We start from the raw sequence: 22,232 nt of genomic DNA, 5'->3' as shown, positions 1-22,232 counted from the left end.
GGCAGTAGTTCCACTGGCTATGTATTACGCATGCAGCTGTAACGTTTTTCTTCGATCGCAGTGAGGTTTAGCGAAGAATTTAAACTGTCAGTAATTAACGATGAGGAATTTCTAGTCATCTAATAAAATAACCCCGCGTATTCAAAATACGTACTGGTCCTTAATTATAAGGTTCTGTGCATCAATTCTAAGTAGATCTGTACTTCTGTCTTTACTTTCCTTGCCTGCAGGCTGCATCCTCAAGCTAGCTAGCTAGGAACGTGCCAGCCATTAAGAGGATCATGGCTTTTTATATAATAGTCCTATTCTTACAAGATAACTTAATTCTCTAGTTAGCAATGCAAATTAAGTTGCACATTAATTACACACATGTATGATTAACATGACTACTAACAACTTCGATCTACGTACAAATTAAGATTGGGTGTGAAGTGAATGCATGCTAACTCCTTCTCCGTGGAGTTTCTAGAGAGCAAACACTCTGCCATCCTTCTTAGAGATAATATCAAAGAATATGTTAGAGATATTATCAAATCAAAAATCTGATGTGATATTATCATAACTAATTATTTGAATTGATTTTTTAATTATCAAATCAAGAGATTTAATTTTTTATAATGTTCAAAATACTTACTTTTACTTCATTTTCATGTAATTTCACTATAAATAGGTATTGTCGAGGGGATTTTGCTGCGCAGATCTGGTGCTATTGTGGAGCTATATTTGGGTTACCGCTTAGTGGTAATTGGAAAGAGACAGTATCCCTTTGGTTTCGTTGAGCATCTTCCTCTTGTCAGGTTGGTACTATTGTGGGCCTACTTCTTTCTCTTTTTTCTTGGCATCTTTTGCATCGTAGATGTGTTGCTCGCATGGAAGGACAACTTGAGCCTTTTAATTTGGTTTGACACTCGATTGTTCATGAGATTCGCTCAATCTGCCAGGACATTCACAAAGTTTCGAAATGCTCTAGGCATGATTTTCAGATTTTACAATCCTTACTTATCTTGCCTCTTGTTTCGCAAAGGCGATGCTCGAGATTGGTGGCCTGGCGCAAACCCTCTCAGGGTCGTTTTAAGTTAAACACTGACAGTAGTAGCTTTGGGAATCCTAGGCCGTTTGAGGCGGGTGGTATTATCAGAGATGATCATGGTAATTTACTTGATGCTTTGCCTTTCCTCTTGGGGTTGGTTCGAATAATAGAACATAATTATTAGCTCTGCTGTATAGCCTTAAAGCTTGCAAAGCTCTGAGAATTGGCTACGTGGAAGTTGAAATTGACTTATTAGTGGTGGTTTTGTGGTGGAAACAACGGCAATGTGGGGTTTGGTATCTTGAGGATTTTTGGGAGGAGATTATTGGTCTCTTGGATTCGATGGTCTGCTCGATTTGTCATGTGGTAATAAAGCTGCTGATTGACTTGCTAAGTATGGTTCGCTTGGTCATCACATGGAGCAGCAAGTGATTAAGGAAGTGCCAAGGTTGCTGAGAGGTCTAATCCGCTTGGACAAGCTGGGTATTCCCTTGTTACGCTGTCGCTAATCTTTTTCTTGCTTTCGTTGTTGCTTTCTTCAGGCTTGTTTAGTTTTTTCGAGTTTTGATAGTTGTTTGGCTTAGGCTTGTTAGGTTTTGTTTTAGTTTATTTTGTCACTTGGTTTTGAGTTAGTTTATTGCGTTTATCATGTAAGCCCCCAAGTGTAATAATGTTACTACGGTATTCCTTCGCCATAAATGAGGACTAATTAATAAATTTAGGACAGGGCCGCTATGTGTGTGGCTACTGGCTCTTTATATATATATAAAAAAAAAAAAAAAACGTACCTATGTTTGTATTCAATAACACTTGATAACAGTAAAGATCTAGCCCGCAAAGTCTCTCACTCGTCATCCTCCTCTCTCCTCTTTCCATTTCGAGTCCTATTTTTCTTTTATATTTTCTATCACTTTTAACGTCAGTGTAGAAAAGGGAAAACACGCCCCCATACTTTGATCTTAACTGTTTTGATCTTCACCCCTTTATTTCTTTTTTCTTCCCTCTTGTTTTTGCTTGTTTGTCTTAATTTGCATTCAAGTTTTAGAGGCTATATCTATGATTGTCTATTCATCTTCATTTAACATGCGCCCCATAAATATTGAAATTATCTATACCTAGAGCTCTACCATGGCTAGCCTTCATTGACAATAACGCATCATCAACATGTGAGGGTCACACATCGTCACCCATGCACACAAGGACAATATGAGACCTTCGTGGGGCAATCAAACTCTTTAGTTTTTTTGCTACCAATCTGATATGTTATCTGACCATTATACCTTTTTTTTTTTTTTAACAAAGCCTTTTCATTGCATTAAGAATCAACAATACAGAGTTTGTCATTCAGTACAAAGCTAAGATCTAAGGCATTATTTTAAGAGAGGGTGTAACACCTTGTATTTTAGTATATTTTTATTGAATGATTATTTTTATTAATTCAAAAATTTATTCTCTTGTTTTAAAATTATCGGATATTTTAAATGGTTTATTTTATAATCTTTAAATTGTGAAAATTAATTTGTTATGTTTTCTCAATATTTATTATTGTGATGCATTTAAATTATTCTTTATTTTAAATTAATTGATTGTTAGATTTAATTATTTTATCTTCATTTTATCATTACGTTTAAATTATTTTATTTAACTTACTGTTTTGAAATTATTTTCGTTCGATCATTTTTGTGACCCAAGATATAAAGATTGGACCTCATTTCTTTCCCTTCACTTTTCTTTTTCCCATTTTTCTTTTCTTTTTCTCCATTTCTTTTTCTTCTTTCTTTCTCGACCCGTGCGCGCGCGACCGGCACTCCCCCTCTCCGCTCGTTTTCTTCTCTTCCCCAGCCCACGCCGCCCCGCCGCCGCGCCGCCTTGGCCGGCACCACCCGTCCCTCCGGCGACCACCTCCCTCCAATTGCAGCCTCCCTCGCGCCGCCGTTAGCCACCACGAGCTCCTCAAAACCGCGACATTCCTTGCGCCGTTGCGCCTCCTCCGGCCACCATTTCTTCACCACTTCATTCTCGACCTCCTAGCAATCTAATGCACTCATTCCCAGCTCTGATCTACCACCGGTGAAGCCTATCTATCTCCATCTCCGATATGGACATTTTGGCCTAAAACCACCCTCTACGCCTCCACCCACCGCAAACCACCACTACCACTAGCTTCACCGACATCCCTAAGCCCTACCCTATCAATTTCGGGTCTTGATTTGTCCCCGTTCAAAAGTGGATTTTTGAGACAGTGTATTTTACACTGTTACGTTGCTGTGTCGCCACCTTTTACACCTCCGTGATCCTTTGAAAATTATAATATAGTACTGTAAGTATTTTTTCAAAAAACTTTCGTGATTTTAGTGTATTTTTACACTAACTCATTTTATCTGTAAACTGGTTGGTTATGCAGGACTGAGTCTGAGGAGTTCGGGAGTCGGATGGATTGTGGACGTAGTTGTTGTGTGTTTGGTTTGCATTGTTGGTTGTTGTTATGGCGTTGTTCATGTACATGGCATATTGCACGCATGATCATGTTTGTAAATGAAACTGGGTTTTCGTGTACATACATTCATGTTCATGTATTTATTAAAAACTAAGTTTTCATGTGTTTATTTCAAAATTGGATTTTCATGTGAAATGATTCTGAGTGTGTTTGAAATGATTGGATTGACTGGTTTGAGAAAAAAGAAAAGAGACTGTATGGATGGTGGTAAGCAGGGATGATGGTAGAGTCCCGCCTGCGATTCTCGCCTACGGTGCACGCAGTAGGGATGGTGGTATAGTCCCGCCTGTGATTCCTACCTACAGTGCTCTGATAAGTATTCATTGTGTGGAAAGGAACTGTAGGGATGGTGATAGAGTCCCGCTTGTGATTCCCGCCTACGGTGCACGCGGTAGGGATGATGGTTGTGTCCCGTCTGTGATTCCCGCCTACGGTGCACGCAGTAGGGATGGTGGTATAGTCCTGCCTGCGATTCCCGCCTACAGTGTCCGATAAATGATTGATTTTTGTGTAAATCATTTTCTGAAAAAATGACGGATTATATTTTTGGGCCAAATTGGGATTTTGGCGTGTGTTGGAAAATAATCATTTTCGGGAAAAATGAGGTTTTGGGATCTATTTGTTGGTTGCATTAATGCGTTTTTATCCCGAGAGTTATTTGGATTATTACTTATCTGTGGTACCATTTTATGGTATCGCAGATTTTGATGCAGATGAGGATGACGAGCCTTACCTTGGCTCCGTTGGAGGAGTGATCTGGGATTGCTCCCGTATATCGAGATTTATTTTATCAATTATTTATGTATTTGCCTTTGTAATATATTTTGGGATGACTGTATAACTTTTTAAAGATGATTTGTTTTGAATATTTGTATTTAAACTTCTGGTACTTAAATGACTTATTTATATTATTCGCTGCGATTTTTACTGTGCACTTTTGCATGTTGCACACAATTGAGCACATTTCGTTGGGATGCGTGACCCGTGTTGTCATCATCCTGACGTCACGATTCCCGTGTTCTTGTACGTGGGAGTCGGGGCGTCATAGAGGGGAACCAAAACTCAAAATTTTTCCATATCAAAGCATCTCACAGAAAGAAGAAAAAACAAGTTGGGAAACTTTAGAATGAGGAGGGGGCATGGCCGGAAGGGGAGCTGAGGGATAATTTGATCATTGACTATTTTCAGAACTTATTTACTGCATCAAATCAAAGAGGTGCTAGTGATTTTTTGGGGGTCTTGGCAGGGAAGGTGACCAGTGAAATGAATACTGACTTATCTAAGATATACACAGGAGCTGAGGTTTTTGAAGCCTTGAATCATACTTTTATTTCATTAATTCCAAAGAAGAAAAACCATGTGAAAGTAGCAGATATTAGACCAATTAGTCTATGCAATGTGGTCTATAAAATTGATATCAAAAGTCATTGCTAATAGACTTAAGAAGGTGTTGCCTCACATTATCTCAGATTCTTAGTGTGCTTTTGCTCCTGGTAGACTAATCACAGACAAACCTATGAGCTGGTCCATTATTTGAAGATGAAGAAGAAGGAAAAAAAAGGCTATATGTCTCTTAAAATTGATATGAGTAAAGCATACGATCGAGTTGAGTGCGGTTTTTTGAAAGAAGTGATGAGTATTATGGGCTTTGATTCAAAGTTGATTGAATTGATTACGGGTTGTATTCAAACTGCATCTTTTTTAGTTTTGGTAAATGGTGAACCAATGGGTCATATAGTTCCAAGTAGAGGAATTAGACAAGGGGACCCTTTGTCCCCTTATATGTTCTTGTTGTGTAGTGAGGGGCTTATCTCTTTATTGAAAGATGCTGCCATTAACCATGATATCTCTGGCATTAAAATTTGCATAAGTGCTCCCTACATTAACCACCTACTTTTTGCAGATGATAGTGTGTGTAAGGCTGATGTGGAGGAAAATAGGAAGATTCAAGCACTGTTGGCAAGATATGAGCAGGCCTTTGGTCAAAAGATTAATAGGGAGAAAACTGCAATGATTTTTAGTGGAAATGTTTCAGTTGACAAAAAAAATGAGTTATTGCAGCTATGGAGTGTGAATGGGGTGCAACAATATGAAAGTATTTAAGGCTACCTCCTGTTCTTGGTAGATCTAAAACAAAGGCTTTCTCTAAAATAAAGCAAAAGGTAAGGCAGAAACTCCAATGTTGGAAGGAAAATTTGCTTTCACAAGGTGGTGAGAGAAATTTTGATCAAAGTAGTGGCCTTTTCAATTCCTACATACTCAATGAGTTGTTTTCTTTTACCTACTGGTCTATGCTTAATTCAGTTTCTTAACAAAATATTTTCCCATTGAAGTCTTTTTGAAAGCTGGTCTAGGTAAAAGACCATCCTTTGCCTGGTGAGAAATTTGGGAGGCTAAGAAACTGTTGAGTCAAGCTTGTACATGGAGGATAGGGGATGGTAAAACTGCTAAGCTATAGGAGGACCCTTGGATCCCAAGTCACCAATCATTCATGCAGGAAGACATTTTTATTATGGATGAGTTTAGAGAAGCCCCTGTGGAAAGCTAAATAGATCATGTTACCAGAGGATGGCAAGTGGAACAGCTTTGAGCTCTCTTCAATCCAAGTCTGGTTACACTAAACTTTCCACTCATTTCTGTTCAAAGGTCATTCATAGATCTGAAGCAATTGCCTAAGACTATGGTTCGAGCTTACTATGAATGGAAGCCTCCACCTAGAGATTGGTTGAAATTGAATGTAGATGAAGTTGTTTTTGGTGAGATCAATAGAGCAGGGGTGGGGTTGGTGCTTAGAGATGGGAAGGGTGATGTTATGTTGGCAGCTAGCAAGATAGAGTATGAAGTAAAATATGTTGAAGCTATTGAATTATTAGCAATCCTACGAGCCTTACAGTTGTTTGCTCACATGGGAATCCAAAGAATATTGATTGAGTCAGATTGCTTGATGGCTATGCAAGTGCTTAATAATGAACTTGAAAGTGGTGCTTTGTTAGACCTTTTGTACATGAAATTAGAAAGCTTCAAGGGTTATATGCAGTGTGCAAAATACAACATGTGTATAGAGAAGGCAATCGGGTTGCTCACAAACTTGCCCGGTTTGCTTGGAATGTTGAGATATCTCAAAGTGGTGGGATTGTTTTCCAGACTTTATTTCTCAAGCTATTTGGTTTGAAAAATGTCTGTAAAATTTATTTTATTAATGAAATTTTCTGTTCCTATCAAAAAAAAAAAAAGTATAGAGCTTGGTCCTTCTTCAATCCCACAGTGTTCTCCATGATTTTTCAGAGCCAGCTTTTGCAAGCTGATGAGCTACTCAATTCCCTAGTTCTTTGTAGACAAAGTTGGTTGACCATGCTGATTTGTTCAATTTTTTTTTTTAAGAAGAGCCGGTAGCTACACATAGCGGCCCCATCTCAAGTTTATTAATATGCCCTCACTTATAGCGGAGGAAGACCATGTTACAAACGAAGCATCTGGGAGATTACAAATAAGCAAATAAAACCCTCCCAAATACAAACCAACAAACATAAAGCAGGTAAACAAACTAAAAACAAGCCTACAATAAGAGCAAGACTAAACAGGCCTATATAATAAAACCAATAACCTCTAAACAAGCCTAAAAAACCACAAGATTTGTATTACAGCTTTCCTCACCTCAGGTCTTCTATGATTTGTCCATACCATGCATGCTAGATTTTCATCTTTACTTTGGACTGCTTGAATTATCCCCTGTGCATCTCCTACAAGAACAAATCATTTTACTTGTTTCTCAGCTCTTCTCCTCATCCACTTTCCTCGTAATTTAATTATGGCTGGAAGAAAAAATTGCAAATCCGCCATGCATCTGTACATCGTCCTATCGCCATCCATTACTCAATCGTTACACACGTCCTCTTGTAACGTTGAGAATTTGTCGATCTACCTTCCTTTGTCCCCAAACCATCAATAAAATCAAAGAGTGGAACCCACAAGCTGCCAACCAATCTATTGATCAAGTATTTGGGATTTCACGAGACATATGTCCTGCAACGACGGTTTCATTAAGAATCCTAGCTAGCTATAAAATCGAAAACAGAAATGAAGTTTGCGCAAACTGATCTTGCTCGATCGACTTTGCGATAAAATTCTAATTAACACATGATATATATAATATGGGAAATTCTTGGTTAACTCTTTCTTATACCAACTTTTTTCATAAGAATGATCAGACCGGCCATGAAAGTTAGAAGTCGATCTCAATTGCTTTGTTTCAAGCAAAACCCTTATATCTTCTTATTATTTACAATTAACACCACCACGATAATTAACTGATTATCCAATGATTCGATTACTTTCATTACTATTATTGATGACTTCGTTCGTACTCCTTCATGGAGTTTGGGAGATCAGATGTTATAAAAAAAAATGTGTTATGAACTTAATCATGTGCAGTAGGGATAATGAACTGGAGTACCACTCGCGAAATTACATAATATTGGTGTTAAATTTAAAAATATTTTGTGAGATTTTTAACAAATTGTAGTAACTTTCTTCTGTACTTAATTTTGTAACCATATATTTTGAAATGATGATAATTTCGTTGCTAATGATGAGTATTTGTAGAGTTGTACATGGTTACAAAAAAATAATTAAATTTTCAATGAAAATAAAATCATTACAAACAATTGTACTGTCATACCCGATCCGTAGGGCCCAAGCCCAAGTCCCTTGAAGATCCATCCAGCTAGTTCAAAAAAAAAAAAAAAAAAAAAGTGTAGTTTTGGATGAGCCTCAAATTTTAAGAACACGTTTGGTTACACAGTTCAGATGATCGATGAGATATTTTGTTAAAGTTGAATTATTTATTAAATTTTGTGTGAGAGTTTGAGAAAGTTGTAATAATGAGATGAGATGCTTTTATGTATCCAAACCGGGCTAATTCTCTCTTTTCTCTTCCTTGTCTCTTACATCCACCCCCAACATCTCTTTTTTCACTCCCTCGATCTCTCGCCCCTCTCTTTCTCTCCCTCTCATCTCTCTCTCATCATTTGTGATGGTTCAGCAATAGCCACACTGCCTCAGCAGGTTGCAGCTCCACTCACCTTTGATAAGTCCTCTCTCCTCCTATGTCTCTCTCTCTCATCAGTGTCTCTCTCTCTCTCTCTCTCACACACACACTCACGTTTCTTAGCAGTTGCCGCCAGCCTCCTCACCATCCAACATCGAGTTCACCTCGCTTGTAAGTCTTTCTCTTCCTCTCTCTTCGTCCATCCTTCTCTTGCACTCTTCTCTGGGATTTTCTTTTCCAATTGGACCCCTCAAAGCACCTCCCTCGATTACAAGTTTCCCGTCAATTCTAGTAAGTCACTCCATCCACCTATCTCTCTCTCTCTCTCTCTCACTGGGTCATGGCTTCACACCACTCCTCCCGAGCACGAGCATGTTGCCAAGCCACTCCATTGCGACAATGTAGCAACTTGTCGCACCGCAAGGCCTTCCACCCCTTCCTATGCATTCAATCTTAATCTCGATAAGTCTATCTCGGTCGCTCTCTTCCTCTCTCTTTTTCTCTCTCTGTATAAGGTCTTTCAGTTTGATTTTACCATTCGTGGCTGCTGTCCTACTCTTTTTAGTGTGAATTTGCAAGCCACCACCGGGAAATAGATAATTCCTAGACTCTATGATAAATTTAATTGATTGGTGGTTTGAACAAGTGTTAGTGATGGATTAAAATGGTTGGATTGGGATTATCTAGAATTTCAATTGTGGCGGTCAAGTTGGGGCCGATTGAATCAGCGGCGGGGGGGCTTGAGAATATTAGTGGGTGTGTGGTTTGTAAAATGTCAATGATTTGCGAAGGTGGACTTTATTTAAAACCGATTCTTTTGGGGCCTTTCGCTATTGTTATGTATTGGGTTAGGGTGAGATGTTTCGGCCTATGTATTGGTTAATTTCGAGGTGTTGGGTTCGAGTATCAATTGTTAGTTTAGAAATCTTTACATGCTTCTGGGTTTTAATGTCGAGGAGTTGGATTGCTCCATTTCTATATTTGCTTTTTAAAGTATATATATTGCAATACCAGATTATCTTTTCTGACTTTAGAAGTATATATGTACTTAGCAATCATAAGTTTGGCCCAAAATGAGACATGCTTAGGAAATACCTACTTGGCCCAATTAGTAGGGAAATGGGCCCAGCAGAAACCAAATTGGGCCAATGGAAAGGTATAACAGGTCCCGCAAGAGAAGTGAGCTCACCCAATAAAATAAAGCTGACCTCAATCAATCACACGAGCACTCTACAATAATAATTAAGTTGGACTGTAGTACGTACAAGCAACTACATTAATATTGTCAAAAGTTCAATTATCATGTAGTTTGGAAGTGATCAAGCACGCACAACGTACGTACAAACCGTGTGCTGCATGCTTGGTCCAATATCCCACATACAATATCGTTTCTAGAATTTATATTTATTATACAACTTTTACACATGAATTACCCAATAAATATTAGTTTTCTTACTTTTTCTTTTTGACTTTTAGTTTGACTTTGATGTGACTAGTCACTAGATCTTAGAAAAAATATATATATATTTTTTTATTATAAAGTACTTATAAATTAAATAGTTGTGAATTGAATATTAATGTATGTGTAACATGATGAGTCTTCGATTAATATATATATATATATATATATGGAGTTATGGCCCCATTCATATATATACATGAGATATGCATGTTTTCTATAAAATGTTTGATAGTACGTACCAAAAAATTTACTTGTAAATTAATTAGCTAGCGCTCTAAACATTTAATATGTTAGGATCAATCCCCCAATAAAAGCGTTGGGATTTCCGTAGGGAATGAAATGTCCTGTTCCGGTGTCTCCTACCAACAGAATAAAATAAAGAAATATGATTAAATATCATAATAAATCAGCCACCAAGAACATCTATATAATGAGAAGGCATTTAAAGAAGTATTAATTCCATACATTAAAGCTCCCTGGCCATTTAATATATATATATATATATATATATATATATATATATTGGTAATTAATTTATATTGGGTATTCCTTACATTAAAGTTCCTGCAATTAATTAAAAGAACAAGTTTGATGTCATTTTTGGTAGTACTATATATCATGGGGAAAAAGAACAGATTATAATGAGATCATACGTAGAGGTATTAATTAGGTTATAGCTAGGGTTAGAAGCACGAAAGACATCTTATTCTACGTACGGCCTATTTTATATATATGTATATATACCTCATGATTAGCAAAGAATATCATGAGGTATCTAATTCCTACAGGTGAGAAAATTAACGTTGATTAGCATCTATACTTATAAATAAACAAGACAAATAAATATTCTATAAGCTAGCTAGCTAGCTACTCGATATCAATTCATTAAATAAGTTGTTTGTGAACATAAAATTATGATTGATTATTGAACGGCACAACGCGTGCTTATAAAAACTAATTAGCTCTAACCCTAAAAACTCAAATAATCACTATAAATTATAGAATTAAAGGATATTAATGGGGATGTTCTAATAGCTTGTAGTAAATCTGAAAAAGAAGTATCATCTACAGAGTTCATTGAAGCTACAGCTTTGTTAAGGGAATTACAGTTATGTATTCAATGGGGAGTTTCAAAAGTATTGCTGGAAACTGATTGCCTCTTACTTGTTCATGCTTTGAATGATGCATCTAAGTTCTTAACTGATTTTGAGTTTATTCTCCAAGATATCCAAAGACTATTGCTGGGTTTTCAGGAAGCTAAAGTGGTGCATGTAAACCGTTTGGGTAATATGGCTGCTCATAGGTTGGCAAGACATGCATGGGAAGTTGATGATGTAATAATGTGGTGGGATTGTTGTCCTTCTTTTGTAAGTCAAGCTATTTGGCTTGATAAGATTTCCATCTGTAAGGATTCTAATTGATTTTAATGAATGATTCTTGTTTATAAAAAAAAAAAAAAAAAGTTATTAATAAAAAGTCAAAATTTATTTGTCAAAATTTGTAGATAAAAATTAAATTAAAAGATATGATACAAACAACTTGTGTTGTCAAAATGAAAGAGCTCGTGATGAACAAGTTCGAGCTAGCAGCTCATTTGAATAAAAATGTAATTCGATAATAAGGTCGAACTCGATTTGTATTCGAATAAAAATTACATGAACAAGCTGACTGGCCTTTCATTAATATTCGCTCAAACTCAAGTACTACTCATGATTTACGTACGCCCCTTGATCCATAACACTATGTATTATTTATATATACCAATTAGCTGCAATAACTTGCCGATCATTAAATTAATTAACTATCTCAAGAGTCTGAATTAAGTACTATCACAAGCTGAGTCTTAATACTAGTGAAATAAAAATTAATATCTAATCATGATCATGAACTTGCAAAAATGTCGTTAATCCACTCGCTTTTTAGACTAAAAACTTATCTCTGTATATAATTCGGTATAAGGGACACAGGTTCACGTTGTTGATATAATAGAATGTATCATATGCATCATTAACTTGTAAGTAGAAAATCTCGGCGGCGATGGATTTGACAGAAAAATGGAAAGATAGAAAAAAGAAACCTTCAACTGCGATGGTAGTACTGAACTTGACTTAAACAACTGTAGAGTAGATCAAGTTCCTAAGTATTGAACAAGTCAATATATATATATATATATATATAGAGAGAGAGAGAGAGAGAGAGAGAGAGAGAGAGAGAGAGTATTGTGGCTTAATTATATTCTAGGGTTTGCTAGCTACAAGTTATCAAGGTGTACACATTATGATCAATAAGATGAGGGCCACTTGGCTTCGCCGTCGGGACCATGACAGGTACAAGAGGGGCCGTGGCCTTTGACATCATTATCTAGTGAGGAAGAGTAAAACAAGAAACAGTTGTAGATCAGCGAGCGGGACCACTTCAAAACAAAACAACACAAAATATTGCTGTTTGGCTTTAAATAGTTGGGCAATGTTAGGAGTGGCAATACAAACACGATATGAAATTAACGGGTTTGGATTTGATGTTAATAGGTTCAGGTCAAAACGGATTGATCCGTTAAGACATGACTTATTAACGAGCTAATAACGAATCAATCTGCTTAATTAACATGAAATCAACCCGTTTTGACTCGTTTAAAATTTATTTCAAAATTAAAATTTAATTATTGTTAAGTTGCAATATTGGTATTTTTCAGTATGCCTATGTTTTTATTATTTTTATTGTTGAAATTATAATTTTAGACCTATGCTCATATTTGTTATTGTATGGTCTATAATATTAGTTTTATTATATGTTAAAATTTGAAAAATATTGATATATATTTTTAAGATATTGTGGTTATTAATAAATATGAATTTTAACTTTTATGTGAAATTATGTTAATCGGGTCAAATAAGTTGTAGTTTTAGTTCAACCTATTTACATGAAACAAATAGGTTTAGATGAGTCGTGTCGTGTTAACATATTTTTTATTAATTATTAAACGGGTCAAAACGAGTTACATGACCCGTTATCTAAATGGGTTCAATAGTTAGGGTTTAGAAGTTTGACACATTTAAATTAACGGGTTGAGTTCGGATTAACATATATCGTCAAATGTTTATAACTTTATTCAACACGAACATGATCCGAAAACATAATTTGCCACCCCTAAGCTACTATTGATGCAATTTTGTTTTAGATTTTCATTCATTTTAAAATTAATGATTTTCTCTAAATGATTCTGCCCATGATTTAATAGATAATTTCTGTAATTAAATAATTCTTGTCCTCTCTAACTCGTGTTAATTCTCATATATAATGTTAGAGATAAGGGGTGGCATTTAGTGCCACTTAAGATTTGATAAAAATCTCATACGCGACATTTGGCACCACGTCATCATCAGTCACGTCGTTAAAATTAATAAATACATATAAACAATTTAGAAATCAAGAACTTTTTTAAAAGAGATTAAGAAAAAAGGTTATGAAGTAAAAACAGATCAAACGGCACTTTAAAATAAAAAAACCTTCAAACAATTGAAAAATAAAAAGATTTATTCAAAAGATCAAGAATATCATAAAAGAAAAGAAAAAAAAATAATAAGCCAACAAATACAAACAAGATTGAAAAATGATCAAGCCACCAATAAAATCGCTCTAACCACCTAGTGGTGGCCGGGATGGCCACATCAACCACCACATTGTTAGGGCAGGTCATCATCGAGGAGGAACTACCTCCTCTCCTTCCGAATATGAATTAGTAGCTAGCTCGCAAAGCCCCCCTTCATTATTGCAAGTGAATTGTTGGCCATGCGCGGGGCGGCCGTGGGCCATCCCGCAGCAACCCTAAGAGATTGGATTAATTCCTACCTTTCTCCCAAGCAAATTTGGATTTTTTTTTTAATTTTTAATTTTTTTGTTCATTGTTTTATTTCAATATTTTCTAATTTGTATTTACTTAAGTTTTTTTCTTTTGGCAAGATAGTTACTCAACCTTTTAGTTTTGAAGTGTATTTTTTTTTTTCTGTTCTTTTTCACTTAATCATTATTTTCTTAGTACTTTTCATCGATTTTTTATTTTTACCATGCAAAGTTATTGAACAAATTTAAGTTCCTGTCCCACAATGTATACGTACAGTACTTAATTATAATGAGGGGGGAAAAGTCAGCTATACATTGATCAAATTCACACCAATATATTCAAATAGTGGCATTTTAATTAATTTCAAAATCCTCGCACCGTCGAATTCTCTCCGGATACGTACCCGACATGTGACTTGTCGTACTCGTCATGACTTTAGTGTACTCAATGAAAAAAAATAAACAAATAAATAAAAGAAAATGAAGCATATATATATATATATATTAAAGATCTGTCACCGAAGTGTCACGAGATTAATAAATTCCAAATAAATTAATGAAAAAAGTCATTCCATAATTCATTAAATAAACGAAACCCGAAGGAATTATTGTTCACAAGATGATCTGTTACGTTAGAGAGAGAGAGAGAGAGATAGAGAGGGAATCTTACGTGGAAAAGAAGTAGTACTACTGCATGCAGACGCCATAATTGTGTGATTGCAAAGACAAAGACAGTTGGCATAAATGGCACCAAAATAAGTGAGGTCCTAATTAAATGAGTGGAGTCGAGAAGCAATATCCCTACCTACATTCTCCGCCATCTAATTCTAATTTTGGCCTCAAAAAACTATTACATAATTGTCATGCATGCACTTCATGATCATGATGATCTACTACTGCCTAAACTTATATATATATATATATATATATATATATATATATATATAGTTCTAATTAATTTCTAATACCATCCACTACTTTAATATTTGATATTGAGCATGCGAATAAGATCAGTACGTATATATCACATATTGAATTTATATTGATTTACCCTAACTCACTGTTCTAATAACTTCTGCTGATCATGAAGCTACCTAGATGATATATATATATATATAGAGAGAGAGAGAGAGAGAGAGAGAGATCTCAGAGAGGGAGCTTGGTATCGACGGCTTCTTTTGCATTGAACTTGCTTGCCTACTGGCTCATTTATCTACTAGGCCGCGAGCGACATCAATGCATGCTGGATAGCTGCTGCCCCTTACATTGGCAACCCACCATGCACCACAAACACTTCCATCACCTTTCCCAAATTAACTTCAATCCGCCATCATTTCCATCTGCCCCACCACCACCACGTACCAGTACGCGGTACCTACCATCCATCACCTGTCTACTATTTTCTTCTTTGGCAAGAATGAACAACACACCCATATATATAAAAGCTACCTTGGTATTAAAATAGGGCGCGCGGTTTAATTTCTTCAAGAAAGTTATCTTTTTACTCCAACTATGCATATATATATATTATATATATATATATATATATATAGAACATTAATTACGAATGTTAGATATCACACTATAACATATTTGAGATTTTGTGTCGGTTTAGAATTTGTGACGGTACTCTAGAAACCGTCACCAAATATACTGTCACTAAAGTTAGTAGATTAAGTGTTATACATTCGAACATTAAGTGTTATAAATATGCAAGTTAACAATATATTGTCGTTTTTAAGATCAGTACATTCGAGCGTTAACATTGATACATGCGAATGTATATAGTTTAATCAAACATTAAAGGAGATACATGAGAATGTACTATTTTAAAATTAAATTTATATTGCCTGGCTAAATTACATTTGAACGTTACTATTATATAGTTCGACAATAATGTCTTATCGTGCGAATGCTATGCACTAATGTTTGGACATATCTGCATAAGGTTCAAACGTTTATATATTAGAATTTAAATTTGCAAATTTAAATATCCAGATCAAAAGAAATAACAAAATATTAAACAAGAAATTGCGAATTTAAAGATTGTTAAAATCTAAAATATATAAACACAAAATATATTAACTGATGTTGTTCTTTAAAAAGGATAACAAAAACGACATGAAATGATAAACACAAACGTAAAAATGGATATCAGAACTATGAGTACACGTTATTTAAATATGTATGAAATTCATCTAACAAGGTGTTGACCTTTTCATTTAGGATATCTAAATGATGGCCAATTAAGGACATAGTGTCCTCTACTATGCACGAAGAGACCCAATCTGTCAGTAGACATGTGCAGTAACATTTGACACAATCGCATCTACCCAAGCAGGGTGCGCATTCCTTATAGATCCACCCATTGGCTCCCCACTAGTACTTCTGTTGTGGGGAGCAACACCAACCCCAGCTTGGGTCGGCAGCACAAGATCTGGTGGGGATCCAGCCTCACTCTAAACACGCCCATTTACCTGTCTAGGGCTCTGCCAATGTGAGTTCATGTTGAATGGGCGCTAACCACTACTCAACTTGGGGTGCCACTCCCCACTGCAATAGGAATCGAGTAATGATCACCCCATATGGAAGGTTGTCGATATAGATCACGCTAGCCTCAGAGCATATCTTTGCAAATATCCGTAGTGGCATGTCAATCTCCATGTGATAAGCGTAGAAGGAACTACGCACGAGTCCGATTGAAGGTAGCCTTATGTGCCACAGGATTTACGTTTGTTACAACATTCAAAAAAATGGTAGTAGCGTGTTCTGGTGAAAAGAGTTCTTCAAATCAAATGGGGTGCATATCTCCCTGTGAGAGTGAAAAAGTCCTCGTCATGGTCATCATCCTAAGGTTGAGTCTCATTGCCATCCGACAGGTCTACATCTATGCATGTCGGATCGGCCTTGGTAGGGCTAGCAAATGATCCAGATGTCCCAACATCTGGTGCGTCCTCGGCTTAATCCAATGTAGCAAATGACTCAGATACTCGAGAGATCTTGAGTAAGTTGGCGAAGACGTCCACTGATACCTCGAACTGAACACCCTATATAGATATAGTGTGAATATCTACATTCTGTGGCATGTCCTACATCTGCATGTAAAACTCATGAACCATGGACGAATATATCTTCCTCCTTAGTGCACATATGGCAGTCCACATTCTGGTGATAAAGAGGGACCTCAAACTCCTCCTCTTCCAGGTTAGGTAGTTGAGCTTGTCGATCGGCCATAGTTTTTCAAACGTAGACCCATGACATGTTTGAGGTTCCTTCCTTATGCTATTTACGTGTTTTTAACTAATGAGACATATCCTACTAAAACAGATAACAAAAATAAATAATTGAACTCATTTCATTCCGAACAGATTTAAACGTATGTTCGAACTATGTTATTTTAAAGTTTGAACGTATAAATATACTTTTGAATGTAGACATACACGTTCAAACATGACACACTAATGTCCGAATTTCAAAGTTATATGCGAATGTGAAAAATAACGTCCGAACGTAATGCAAAAGATATGAACGAGTATGTGTCATTGTTTGTGAATTACATAACACATTAATAGTGTTACTGTTCAAATAATGTCTTTTATTTGTGAATTACGTTCGCACATCTTTCTAATGTCAAAGCCGCCAAATATACCTTTCGGACTAAACTCCAACATATAGTTCGAACAATATCTACGTTTGAATGTACTTTAACCATTGGAACAACAATGATTTTAAAGTTCACACGTGGAGGGAACATGCAAACATAATATTATCTACCTTGGAATGTTCATCTGAGGAAACATATGTCTGAACGTATGGATATACATTCGAACGTATAAACAAAAGGATTTCAGAGATGGCTAAGTCGACTCAGCCTTCTCTGATTTCCCCAACCACAACACTATTGGGGAAATGATCACTGTAGATATGAAGTATACACTCTGTGCAGCCTTCCTACGATGACCATTTTGAAAGTGGCTAGCCATAGTGGCCGAGAAACTCATAAATTTTTGCAAAGTTTATGGGTTTCGGTTTGAATCAAAACTCACTTAAAATCAAGCCAAAACAATATACAAATTATAGAAGAGGGGCACTAACCTTGTCGTGAGGGTTGTGGTGGCGCTCAACGGTGGCATTAGAGGAGTTGGACGGCAATGTAGTGACAGGTCGGTTTTAAATTTTTATGATTTTGAGTTCTAGATGTTTGGACTATGTACTTATTGTAACGTAACGTTCGAATGTCACACTAGAAACATTCGAACATGTATAGTATTAGATTTTCCATAGTGCGCACATACGTTTGCACACACCACTTTAGAATCAGTACGTGTGAAAGTGAATAAGCGACGTGCGAATGTATGAATATATATTTTGTTAATGGCGTGAAACATATATCCATTTGGATCAGAAGGCGCCAACACAGAAATGTATGTTTGAACATACATTTTCCTTTATTGGAACCATTCGTACACTTACTTGACCGTGCAAACGTATGACAAAACATTCAAACGTGGTATTGCAACATGAGTTAGTAATTCAGTTTAATAGGCATAATTATCTATTAAAAGGTAACATACGCTATAATGGTTGTATATAGGGATGGGAAGTGGGGCCCGCACCCCACTACCCTGCCCCCGTCTGCCAAATGCGGGTGGGCTGGGCACAACCCTGACCTACTTTTCCCCTGCCCTGCCCTGCCCCCCGCTTATGTATATATTTATATATTTATAAAAATTGTATATATTACAATCTTTTAGACTTGTATTCACAATATTTTATTGCATTGACCTCCTAAACCAACCTTTATATAGGAGACCAAGGCAACACAAGAGTCTTAGAATTACAAGTTATAAGGTAGCTAGCTTATATTGTTTCAAAAAAGGAGGTAAAGTGATAATTTTCGTAGCTTGATGGCCATGCATATTGCAAAACTAGTGGTAGTGATTTAATTGGAGGTAAAAACTGATCAATGATTTTCGTCTTTCTTCTTGACCTATAATTAAAGCCATTGGACAAAATAATTTCAAAGGCAAAATATTTGGTGTTGTCCGAGCTGCCGACCATGATCGATCATTGCTCCCATAATCAGTAAATATATATAATGTTTAGCAACTCATTATAATTAGCAAGTAGAACTCCACGTAATAGTTTATCAAGTCATTTTGGGAAATATAATATTGTAAATATGAATGTAGGTATCAAAATTATTCTAAAAAATCATGCCATGTTGCAATATAATAAGTGAAATGAGCTTTATAAGTGATTTTGGAGATTTCAGATGGATTTTAATTGTTTTGGGTGATGGAGTTGTAACAAGAGTTGAGAAGGAGATCATAAACATAGCTTTTCTGTCAAGCTCTCTCCCTTAAACTCTCCCTTTTCATTTTGTTGCCCTAGGGAATGAACCCCTAGTCCTTCCTCCTTTGTTTCCACACTATCCCGCTCACCTTTTTTCGGCTTGAGACGATATGCATTTTTGTCATCTTTATATCCCGTTTCGAGGAGAGAAAAAGTGGTCCTTCCCCTCCCTCTCCAATCCTAATATCGTTTCCGGATTACCACATGTTAAAAATATAATACAAATAATGAAATTTACATCTTTCCATCAGTTTTAACTTTTGGAAAAAGTAGTGATTTTATATATTATCAAAGCAGAGATCATGAGTTTAAACATTGACTCTACACTTTACCCGATTTAATTAAATATTTCAATATTGGGCCCACTCATTGAAAAAAGTTTAGCCCACATGTGAGAAAGAGTGTTAAGAATATAATATAAATAATTAAGTTTACATTTTCTCATCAACTTAACATTTTGGAAAATTGGAACACATCACCAAGAAGAAACTAACTCAAAGTTTGCTACACAACCAAATGGAGATAAAGTTCAACAACAACCAGATGAGGATAAAGCGAATCACATCAACAAATTATAACTTCTTATCTTGTTTGATAAATCAGTATTTTGATCTTATCGTGTAAATAACAAATCATGTACAATTTCAGTCTATAAATAAACGTCCATGTCCACCAAATTAGTGTGCGACAATCATACTAAAACCAGTGTGTAAAACTTCTTATAAGGTACCAGAGCTACTCGACCTCTGTCTGCCGAGCCTCATGGACTCTTCTTCCTCGCCCATATCCTCTCACCTGGTCAACTCTTCCACTCCCACCACTCAACCATCTTCCCTTACCAATCTTCAACACTTTCTCAAACTCAAACGAACACATGAGAACTATCTCCTATGAAGGGCACAAGTTGTCCCCTACCTTAAAGGGAAATAGCTCTCTTTGGTTACGTTGGTGGTAGTATTTCTTGTCCACCACCTTTTACCATCTTGTGTCTCCAACTGGTCAAACTAATCTTATACCCAATCATGCCTACAATTATTGGTGCCAGCAAGACCAAATAATTCTTTCTACCCTTATTTCTTCTCTTTTCGAAACTATTATTGCTCAGGTAATCGGCAAAGAAACCTTTGATGCTGTCTTATTCCAACTTGAAACACTATATTCTTTAACCTCTCGTGCTCGAATCACGCATATCCGCACACAAATATCAACACTGCCAATAAAAATGGAGTTGCCTCTCGTACACGCTTCTCACCCTCAGCTGGCTTCAACAACGACTATCGGTCATACCACCATTTTGGTTGAGGTCGTAAACGCGGTCGTGGGCACCTCGTCCCATCTATCAAGTATGCGGCAAAGTTGGTCATATTGCTGCCAAATGCTACAATTAGTATGATCCCTCCTACCAAGGATCTTCTACTTCCAATGCCTCTGCTTAGGCTTATATTGCTTCACAGTCACCTAGTCTCGATCCCACCTAGTATCCAGACACGGGTGCAATCAACCACCTCACTCTAGAATTCAACCATCTCTCGCTCCAGTTAGAAGAGTACCAAGGCACAAATCAGATTCAAGTCGGCAATGGTGAAGGTATGCAAATTACTCACATTGGCTCAACCTCTCTCACCTCCCCCAACGCCCTTTCCACCCACACAATCTTCTTCATGTTCCTCAAATAGACAAAAATCTAATTTCTCTTAGTCAATTCACTCGTGATAACAATGTTTTTCTTGAGTTTCATGTTGGTTCCTTTTGTGTTAAGGATTGCCGCACATGACAATGCCCGCTCAAAGGTCGGAGTAGGAATGACCTTTATTCATGGCCCACCACCATGACATCCCCCTCGCCTCTGGCCTTAGTTGGTGAGTGCACATCTCTTGCTCATTGGCACTTTCGGCTTGGACATCCCGCCTTTCGCATCGTTCGTCAAATTGTCTCCAAATTTAAATTACCTCTTGAGTCCAATAAATATCACCTATGTGTGGTTCATGTCACCAAACAAAAATTCATTGTCTTCATTTTTCGTCTATTATTTCTTATGTCACTGCGCCTTTAGAGCTTATTTTTATTATGTATGAGGCCCTGCCCCTTGTCTCCCTAGCAATGGAAATAAATTATGTCTCTTTTGTTGATGCATACTCAAAATATACATGGTTATTTCCAATAAAAGCAAAATCGGAAGTAACAAACATTTTCTTAATATTTCAACTCCAAGTCAAACATTATCGCAAAATCAAGTCAATTCAAAGTAGGGGTGTAACCGGTCCGGTCCTGTGATACCCCGTATTTTAGTGTATTTTAATTGAAGAGTTATTTTAACTAATTTAAATATTGGTTCTCTTGTTTTAAGTTTATTGGATTTTTCGTTAGTTTATTTTTATGATTTTTAAGTTGTGAAATTTATTTTGATATGTTTTCTTAATATTAATTTTTGTTATGCATTTAAATTGCTTTTTATTTTAAATTAGTTTATGTTGGATTTAATTATTTTATTTTTATTTAGTCACTATGTTTAAATTATTTTATTTAACTCACCGTTTTGAAATTCTTTTCGTTGGATCATTTTGTAACCCAAGATGTGAGGATTGGCCCTCATTTCTTTCCCTCACTTTTTCTTTTTCCTTATTTTCCTTTTCCCTTTTTTTCTTTTCATTCTCTTTCTTTTTCTTTTTCTTTCCCCCCTGCTTATCCCTCCCGTGCACGACATCTTCCTTCCGCTTTCCCATGATTTTTTCTCTTCCTTCCCAGCGCACCGCCGAGCGCTATCGTGGCCGTCATCGCCCTTCCCAACCTCTTCCCCACCGGCCGGCGACCTTCCACTTAAAGTTTCAGCCTCTCTAGCACAACCGTGAGCCTCCACTCATAGCGTCAAGCTGCACGACCTTTGTGCTCCAGCGCCGTTGTTGCGCCACCATCAGCCACCATATTTTCACCACAATACGGACGGCCTCCCAGCTACCTAACCCATCCAACCTCAGCCCCGGTGAAACTCCTCCACCTCCAT

At 36.6% G+C, this 22,232-nt stretch overlaps 1 protein-coding gene across 1 annotated transcript; it reads left to right on the top strand.

The window, feature by feature from the left end:
• The first annotated feature begins 5,168 nt into the window (after positions 1 to 5,168).
• LOC121253366 (uncharacterized mitochondrial protein AtMg01250-like) lies at positions 5,169 to 5,630 on the top strand. The gene has a single exon (XM_041153389.1). The coding sequence runs from the start codon at positions 5,169 to 5,171 to the stop codon at positions 5,628 to 5,630; it is 462 nt and encodes a 153-aa protein (XP_041009323.1).
• Positions 5,631 to 22,232: the final 16,602 nt, after the last annotated feature.

The sequence above is a fragment of the Juglans microcarpa x Juglans regia genome, chromosome 2S (genome assembly GCF_004785595.1).
Source record: "Juglans microcarpa x Juglans regia isolate MS1-56 chromosome 2S, Jm3101_v1.0, whole genome shotgun sequence".
Taxonomy (NCBI): Eukaryota; Viridiplantae; Streptophyta; class Magnoliopsida; order Fagales; family Juglandaceae; genus Juglans; species Juglans microcarpa x Juglans regia.
This window is presented reverse-complemented; position numbering and strand designations above follow the sequence as displayed.

Excerpts from the sequence above, each read along its gene's own strand:
- LOC121253366 (XM_041153389.1), top strand. The coding sequence starts at position 5,169 with ATGGGCTTTGATTCAAAGTTGATTGAATTGATTACGGGTTGTATTCAA.